The sequence below is a fragment of the Daphnia pulex genome, chromosome 10 (genome assembly GCF_021134715.1).
Source record: "Daphnia pulex isolate KAP4 chromosome 10, ASM2113471v1".
Lineage (NCBI taxonomy): Eukaryota > Metazoa > Arthropoda > Branchiopoda > Diplostraca > Daphniidae > Daphnia > Daphnia pulex.
The window spans coordinates 3,874,090-3,883,094 of NC_060026.1; the positions used below are offsets into that span (position 1 = coordinate 3,874,090).

A 9,005-nucleotide genomic window follows, 5' to 3' on the forward strand; every position below is an offset into this window, starting at 1 on the left:
TACAGGATGCTCTAATTATTTTTCTTATTTCGATCGTGACTACTCCGATGAGAATGTTCATTCTAAAATTTTTTGTTGAATTTGTAGTCTTCGACGTTCTTGTAAATTTAAAGATAGTCAGCTTTGTTTTGGTTGTCGCTTATTTATTGATTTATTAATTTAATAAAGAAATCGTCATTTTCGACTTTCGTTTACAATACTACGACTTATCGAGCGATTCAGAAAGCAGTAAAAGTATTCAAATAAATAAATATGTTAGAAAGGACGGGTTAAACAAGTTCTACATTTTGGTGGCTGAAGTTACAAAACCAGTTATTTTTGAATATTATCGACAATCGTATCAAAGCTGTAGATATATGAGGAGAAACGAGAGAAAGCAAATAGTTTTCACTTGAATGTAAAGCTGCTATTCCTGATGATGATTTAAGGAGCTAGACCAACATTTAAATTGTTAATTTTTATAAAATAAAATATAAGCATTTATTTTTTTTTTTTTATTGAAGATTGTGTCTTTATATATTCATGTGTTCATACCATCTGGTGGTGGTGGGTTTAATGTTGAGTTTAATTAACCCTAGGTGGCTTTCTGTAATGACTAATGACATTGTTTAGCCTTTTTTAAAAAAATGTAACCTTGCTTTTGTCCTGGTGGCAGACGATGGCAGTCAGTTACTTTCGTGTAGTGATTAGTGAACCCTGTCCGACCTAGTTTGGCATTTAACCATGTTTTCCTTGATGCAGTGCTGTGGGTGCTGTTGTTGATAATAAAACCCTAGCTTGTCACCGACACTGACAATTCATCGTTTCGTGCGTGTTGATTCTTGTGTCAAAGGAGTCAGCTGAGTGAGTGATTTTTCTGGTGTGACCTCGCTTCAAGTGATTTTGGCTAGAAGAACTAATAACCCACTCGTAACAAAATGGAGTACTGGTGTTGCAGAGTTCTGAATCCCGATTGAAGGTAGGCAAATACATAAGTTAAGATTACTGCGTCTGAACTTTATAGCTTCCAAATCTCTACTTCAACAACCAGTTTTACAAAGAAGATTTGTTTATTTATTGAAATTGGCTATTTGGCTTCATTCGTTCCATACATGGGTAAGAAAGAAAGCCATCGAAAACTGGTGTTCCGATAGTAAAAAAGTGAAGATCGCAATTCAAGAAAAAATTGGCATTTGAACAATTCCAACGCTTTCTTCTCGTGATTATGATGACTGAACTGCTGTAATTACAGTTGACATTTTTTTACGGCCAAGTTGTGACGAAATTTGCTTTCGCGCCAGCAATAATAAGCTTATTTTTATGAAAAAGCACTCTCTCGAATCTCTGTGTACCTATACGAACAAAAAAATTTCAAAACTTTCACTGAAAGAAAGAAGAACTTTTTCTTGGGACATCGCGGAATCCTGTTCGTTCGTGCGCATCTCAATAACACACGACTATGGCGTACCGGTATTCTGTGTCGTACCCAAAGTAGGATAGACGTAAAAATTAGGTTTAACCACTTGTCCTTAATGAGTTCATTTTTGCGAATGTGGTTAACATTTAACTTTGCATTCTGTTGTTACATTCTAATATCCACCGTTCCGTTCTAATTCTAGAAAAGTTGAAAACTGTGAAAACAAATAACAAATCTGTAGGATGAAGTTGCGTTTAACTTAAACTGGAGAAATTTGATTGAGAAAAGGAAAAAGTAAAGGATTTTAAAGAAAAGGTGCCTTATTTTACGAATGGAATTTGTATTTTCTCAGCGGAGGCGTGATACAGAAATGCGCAATTTACGGCAAATTACGACGCGGTGAACACTCGGCGGTGGCTTATTGTTAAATTAGGTCCCGGATTCCTGCAAACTAAGGCGTCGCTAGGAGAAAGTACTATTTGTTGAGTCGAATAGAAGCACTTTGAATCGAACCAAAGTTCTGAGTTTTCTCGCCAAAACACCGTCAAAAGCTTAAGTGTACCTGACCAATTGTTTGGTTATTTTCGGTAAATTTATGGTATTCTCATCAAAAAGGATTGCCTGTATGTCATACCGTTTACTGGTTTATAAATTGATAAAATGCAGTTGTATATTTTCAGTTTACAACGTCCAACAATCGTAAATATCTAGTACAAATGCTCATACAATAGTTTATTTGAAAGCATTCGTTATTCATTTTCTGCCACCTTTTCCGATTCATTTTAAAAGTAGTGCGCTTATTTTTGGTCAAAATCAAGGCATGATTCAAAAATAATAACTTGAGCTACTCACCTTAATAGTTGTCTCGATAGGAAAAGTAGGCCTAGAAAAATATAAGCAGGAGATAGTTTAGACTCAACGTCCGACCGTTAAAATACCCGCGAGCGAGAAAGTGGTATATTTTCAATTCAGTTTTCTCTTCCACTCTCTCTTTTTCGTAGATTCTTTCACACCGAGCGCCCGAAAAGTTCCAGGTTTGCTGTTGACCTGAATGTTGGATCGCCTATAGTAGTAGTAGTAGTATACGTAGTCTAGCTCAGTTTTCTTTGTCTGTCTTGCGCCTTCCGTTCTCTCTTTTCTCCAGCGACCATCCACGAAATGTTGGACGGCACGCACAAGCGATCCGACAGCTGAAAGAGATACACGTCGCTTTCATCGGAGTGTCGTCCCATAAGCTGATTGGCGTGTTTGCTCTGCTACAAGTGTTTAAATTCAACCCACGTGAACTATAATCGGATCCCATATCGTTTGTTTGTTTGTTTGTTTTTAAGTGTCGAAAGGAAAATGATGGCGGAATCGTCACCTACAATTGACGAGAGTGTCGTTCATCCAATAGAATCCGGTGGTGAAACGGCCGTTTATGTTCGCAATGCTTGCAAAAGCTTTGGCGTCGGCAAGCGTCGCGCGACAGTTTTGCGGAACCTGGATATGAATGTCAAGAAAGGAACCATGTAAAAATCACAACTCTTGTACTTATTTAACTTTCTATTGTTCATGCGAAATCGATTTTTAATAACTTGTCATCAGTGATTATCATTTGTCCATCGCATAATTCATGTGGTTGATTGAACGGTCTATACGATCCATCAACTTACATTTGGGATTATTCGCGTGTCTAATCTTTTAGTCTGTGTGGAAAGTAAATTCCGCGAATGAAACAGCATGGAATTTTTTAGAAAAGGGAATGTTGAAATAAGAAAACGAGCCGCATGAAATCTGCTATATACCTTCACGCCCGGAAGGGCCTTTGTAAACGTGATACGTCTTCTTGTCTAGAGCGATTTTTATTTAGAAACCGCAATGGGCACGCCATTAAGATAAGAGCCTGTTCTCAATCGGGTTTTGCCCCGTCAAGTAGCTAGCCTTAACCAAAATCAAAGAAGCACAAACTTTAATCCAATTTTATTCTGCGTTTGATTATAGATACGGATTGCTGGGAGCCAGCGGTTGCGGTAAGACGACTCTACTCAGCTGCATCGTTGGCCGGCGCAGTTTGGACTGCGGAGACGTGCTGGTCCTTGGCGGTGAGCCGGGCTCGCCCGACAGCGGAATTCCCGGTCCACGGGTCGGTTACATGCCGCAAGAATTGGCTCTGTACGGCGATTTTACCATCAAGGAGACGCTAGAATATTTTGGCCGCATTTACAATCTGTCTCCTGAATTCGTCAAATCTCAAATGGAGTTTATCTTTAAATTACTGGATTTACCCCCTGGCCATCGTTATGTCAAGACCCTGAGTGGTGGCCAGCAACGACGTGTTTCATTCGCCGTGGCTTTGTTCCACGAACCGGAATTGCTCATCCTGGATGAACCGACGGTCGGTGTTGATCCTATGCTCAGAAAAAGGTCAGTCCAACACTTGAGTATCTCTCACAAGGAAGAAACTTTCTCTTCGAACCCTATTGGCCTCCGGCAGTGATGGGAAAAGTTGCCGAACGCGATTAGGTTGTTCTGTTCTGTTTCTCGTTACCATCGTATGACTAACCCCCCTCAAAAAACAAAAAAACACTTTCTTGTTTTTGCCAACTATTTGCAGCATTTGGAACCATTTAGTTCGGTTGAGTACCGACCACGGCAGAACGGTCATCATCACTACACACTACATTGAAGAAGCACGACAGGCTGGCACGGTATGACAGTCAAATAAGTCAAGGGAAAATGTCAACTTTCCATTTCATAGCTTGTATTACTTTTTTTCCCTTTCTTTCAGATTGGTCTCATGAGATCCGGTCATCTACTAGCCGAAGAATCACCGCAAAATCTACTGGCTAATCACGGACTCCGCACGCTGGAAGAAGTGTTTCTCAAATTAAGCAGAACCGAGCGGGCGAAGAAACACGGTGCTCTGACAGCCTCCGGCCGCGCTGTTCGTCCGGCAGATCCGTCACAACCAGAAGATCGGGGTCATGATAATCCAGCCTTCATTTGTACGGCAGACAATCCAGATGCCACGAGTACGGCCACCCCAAATAACAGGATCAACATTTCCGTCGTGAGTTGAGGATAAATTGAGGATATCAGGGCAATCATCAAAGTTCGTTTGAAAACATTTTGCAAATCATGTTTTCAGACTAGTATCTAAAAAAGAATGTGGCCTAGATAATGACAGCTTCATTTTTCTTCTCGCGCTCTAGTCCGCCCCGAGTAACCAATATTGGAAGAATTCCAAGTCCGTTATTCCGCGAGCCAATGAGGATGGCATCGTCGGTTTAACATTCAGCCCGTCGCGTGAAAACCTGGAAGAGACGACGAGGAACAGACATGCAGTTCGAAGATTCAACGACTCAAATGTCAACTCACCGACAGAAAATTCCGACGCTGCTCCGTTCGATTCCGGAGAAGTTATAAGTAGAGATAATGGATTGATGAAAACTGGTGACAGGTCAACTCCCAGCTGTAGTAGCGCCAGCAGCAGTTGCGGTAGCAGTACAGAGGTCAGCAGCCGGCCCAAAAAGAAGCGCGGTAGCCGAACTTTTACTTTATCGATGCCCTCAGCTCATCGAACAGCGGCTCTCATCCGCAAAAATTTCTTGATCACCCTACGCAATATTGGGTAATAAAAGCTATAATTCCATCTTGTGCCATTTTGAATGGAGGTTTTAATTGAAATTATTTGTGCAGGATGTTTGCCTTTGTATTCCTCATGCCTGGGTTACAGTCCACACTTTTCTGTTTGGCGATTGGTCGTGATCCGACTGGCCTTAAAATGGCCGTCGTCAATGAAGAACTAGACCCGAGTGTAGGCCGGGTCTGTAATTACACTACTGATTGCACCTATTCCATGTTTAGTTGTCGGTATCTAAGATTTTTAGATAATACAACAATCGTACAGGTAATTTTTGTTTAGGTTGACCATGAATCAAAATCGTGATTGGTGTAATATAAAAAGGCTTTGTTTGTTGCATTTTTCAGATCCCGTATCAAAGTCTGTCGGATGCACTGGATGCAACGTTACAAGGGACAGTGTGGGGAGTTATTCATTTCGGTCACAATTTCACCGAGGAGCTGCTGGAACGGCAAATTGACGGCAATGCCGTCGATAAAGAAACTATTCAGGCTAGCCGAATTGGCATAACTCTTGATTGGTCGAGTAAGTAACTTTATATTTTTCATTTTCCAAATTGATTGTGATTAAACTTAACGGTTCTTATCATAATAAATAGATGAACAAATTGCCTTGACTCTGCAACATCGTCTCGTTGGTGGTTTCAACGATTTTAACCGCAATCTAGTGACAGCTTGTGACTATCAGCCAGTCATTCCCAGCATTCCTGTAGAGGTACGTAATCAATCTTGATTAGATTTGAAATAAATCCATCTGTAATTTTGCCAATCTTGTTTTTTTTAGTTTATGGACCCCGTCTATGGGAAAAAGAACCCTTCCTTTACGGATTTTATGGCACCAGGCATTATTCTGACGTAAGAAATTCATGTTAAAAGAATTTACGATTATGACTTAAACCTTTTTGAAAATTATAGAATTGCATATACTCAAGCAGTGTCCTTAACGGCGGCTGTGTTTATTAATGAACGAAAACAAGGTCTTCTAGATCGCAGTTTAGTAGCTGGTAAATACGATGAAATCATTTTGTATCCGTGCATTCAATTTAAATGACCAATTTCGCTTCCATAGGCGTCCGCACTTCCGAAATTTTACTCGCTCACCTGGTTACTCAATTTACTGTACTAGTGTTCCAGTCGTCAGTCGTTCTTATGGTTATGTTGCTGGTCTTTAAAATTACTTGCCAAGGTAGTTTAGCACTTGCAATGTTCATCGTTCTACTGCAAGGGCTATGCGGCATGTTTTACGGTAAATTCATTCGTTTTGCTTACGCACTTGATTTAATATTGTCATTAATGAAATGATTGAATCATTCAGGTTTCGTAGTTTCGAGTCTCTGTGACCAACAAACTAGCGCCTTACAGCTATCACTCGGAAGTTTCTTCCCAAACATGTTGCTAAGTGGTGTCCTATGGCCTATGGAGGGCATGTCTATCTACTTGCGCTACCTTTCCTACTTTATTCCTCTTACTCACGCGATTGAAGCACTCAGGTGCATTTTTGCACGCGGATGGGGCATCGACAAGCCAGAGGTCTATTATGGCATTGTGGTCAATTTCGGTTGGATTGTGGTTCTCCTTTTGGTGTGCCTAACTGTCATTCGCGTGCGAAAGTACACGGGCTAATTGACGGCGGACAACTGCCGATGAGGTTCCTTCATTTCGTCTGTGTTTCTTCCCATATAATAATAAGTGGCACTGGGTTTTACGAGACTTGTTGTTTGTAACATTCCCCTTGCCAGCCCTAAAATTGATGCTGGATGCTCTCCAATCTGTTATACATACTGCTGGGTATAGCGATAATTAATATTATGCTCAAAACCATCGATCAATCACGGAAACGGTATTTTGACTATTTTCCCCATTGTTCAGTTATTAATCTAATGCCAATCTTTTTTTAAGAAATAAATTTTTATCAAGAAATACAATAGACTGTGTAACATTGTTTGCAAAATCCAAGAGCGTATAGAAGAGCCAATATCTATATATCGCGAAATCACTTGAACAACCCGCCAAAAGTTAAATTCGCTGGAAATAAAATCCAGAAAAAGGGAACTATTTGAATATATATTACAGAAGAGAGCTGCTGATGGACGCTGGGCGCTTTTCTTTGAAGATTGAAGAACGTTTTCCAATTAATTCGGTTTTAAAAAATCATTAATTTCCCGCGGAAGCGCGCGCTCGATGGTACATAAAAACAAATCAACTTAATTTGATTTTTATTCTTTTTACATCAATTGATCAAAAGGCGAAAATGTTCGCGGAACGAGACGTTCTCAGCACATAGCGGCAACGTTGCGCTCTCCTTTTAATAACTTTTGGGAGCTCACGACACGAGAAGGAGGTCTCCCGCCGAGCCAAGAGGAGCTACAGTGCCGGTCCACTTATGCGACCACTTTGTGCAGCGGTCGTATAATTGGATGGTCGCATAACCGGCCAAATGAATTAGTAGTATGTAGAAGGTGATGACTGAATCTTAGTAACACTTTGCTTAAGGAAAACAAATTGTTACGACTGACGATATTCATCTTTGTTCGAAAAAGTCCAACCCTTTTTCAATAATGAAGGTCAACGATGATTTAAAAACAAAATACCTTGAAGTGGATTAAAATAATTCAAGTCGCGGCATGTTTATCGACAGAAAAATTTGAACTAGGGGAATCTCGCGCCAGAAAGTGGTGCAAGCAAAAGGGTGGTCGTATACCTGGATTGGTCGTATGGGCAGGCGGTCTGATAAGTGGACCAGCACTGTATATAGGGAAAAGAAAAATCAATAGAAAAAAAAAGGGGGGGGGGGGAAATAATACACCAGAATTGCCAATTTGACAATGTCTTTTCTCTCTCTTTTCTTGACGCTCTTTTCTTCTTCTTCCTTTTTTTTTTGTCGGGTGGGGTTATATGATGTGTCCCGTTTTCTTCTTCTTCTTCTTCTGGTCTGCTGGGGGAAGGAGAGCCTTTTGAATGCCTGCGCTTTTATATATACAATGGGCCGAGACGTCAAGAACGCCAAAGGAGAGCCGGGGACAAAAAAAAACTCAAAGATAATAGCTACATATCCTATCAAAGTCGGGAGGGAATTCCCAAATGGCTTTTAGATGTATATTGAGTAATATATATATACACCCGATGGCCATCGAAATTGCAGTTAGATTAGAGGCTATCGATTTCTTGTATCTCTTTTGTCAACTATCAAGTAATATAACGATGATGATTGATGGAACTCCGACCATTATCGTAATAAATAAATTTGATTCAAGCCCTGACACCGCAGCCACAGGCCTATTTAGAGTCTTTCAAAATTCTGTTAATGTGGTGGGCTCTATTATGCGGATAGAAATTCGGTCAAGCGACGGCACCACTCGAAATGAACATAGATTTGATTACTCGCGTTAATGAACACTAAAGAAACTTATGCAAGAAATCTGTTTTTCAAAAATTTGTTGTGCAACGCCAGCATATATAACATAAAATTCGTGATTTGTTACGTTGTAGGGAATCACCTACATCAGAATAGATGGGACGTTTTATATTTCGACATAATTTCGATACCGCGTGCAACATAATAATTTCACAGATATCAAAACTCTGAATCAGAATCTGATTGGGAATTTTATCAAGCCTACTTCCATGTTGGGGCAAATAAGCGATAATCTTAACTATCAGTTCTGATGTAGTAGTTGATATAATCTGTAATTTACCGCAGAAAACTGTCCTATAAAGTGACGGAGAATGCCAATGTTTGATTAACATATTTCATCCTAAAGAATTCCATCATATCGAATCGCACTAATTAAATCCCAGCTTATAAGCAGCAAAAAATCCTAGTTAAATCCCCCAAAAATCAAGTTCATTTACTTGATATCAAATCCGACGCTCGATTCATTATCATTCTTGTAAATATCCCTCATTATGAAAGGAGATGACTCAATTTCTTACACAACACTCAAGGCGAACGGCGCAACTACATATTCTGCCAACTGGTAGGAAA

At 40.0% G+C, this 9,005-nt stretch overlaps 1 protein-coding gene across 2 annotated transcripts; it reads left to right on the forward strand.

Moving 5' to 3' along the window:
- Nucleotides 1-939: 939 nt before the first annotated feature.
- Nucleotides 940-6,959, forward strand: LOC124204886 (ABC transporter G family member 20-like). 2 transcript variants are annotated; one of them, XM_046602121.1, is made up of 12 exons: nucleotides 940-958; nucleotides 3,380-3,802; nucleotides 3,993-4,086; nucleotides 4,167-4,448; nucleotides 4,591-5,009; nucleotides 5,078-5,288; nucleotides 5,369-5,546; nucleotides 5,620-5,735; nucleotides 5,805-5,875; nucleotides 5,936-6,024; nucleotides 6,090-6,266; nucleotides 6,336-6,959. In XM_046602121.1, the coding sequence occupies exons 2-12, from the start codon at nucleotides 3,531-3,533 to the stop codon at nucleotides 6,641-6,643; spliced, it is 2,217 nt and encodes a 738-aa protein (XP_046458077.1). In that variant the 5' UTR covers nucleotides 940-958; nucleotides 3,380-3,530; the 3' UTR covers nucleotides 6,644-6,959. The 2 variants fall into 2 exon arrangements, with proteins under 2 accessions (XP_046458077.1, XP_046458076.1); XM_046602120.1 differs by lacking the exon at nucleotides 940-958 and adding an exon at nucleotides 2,424-2,907.
- Nucleotides 6,960-9,005: the final 2,046 nt, after the last annotated feature.

Coding starts and splice junctions, on each gene's coding strand:
- LOC124204886 (XM_046602120.1), top strand. CDS start 2,741: ATGATGGCGGAATCGTCACCTACAATTGACGAGAGTGTCGTTCATCCA. Junction 2,908..3,379: donor AATGTCAAGAAAGGAACCAT/GTAAAAATCACA, acceptor GTTTGATTATAG/ATACGGATTGCTGGGAGCCA. Junction 5,289..5,368: donor ATAATACAACAATCGTACAG/GTAATTTTTGTT, acceptor TGCATTTTTCAG/ATCCCGTATCAAAGTCTGTC.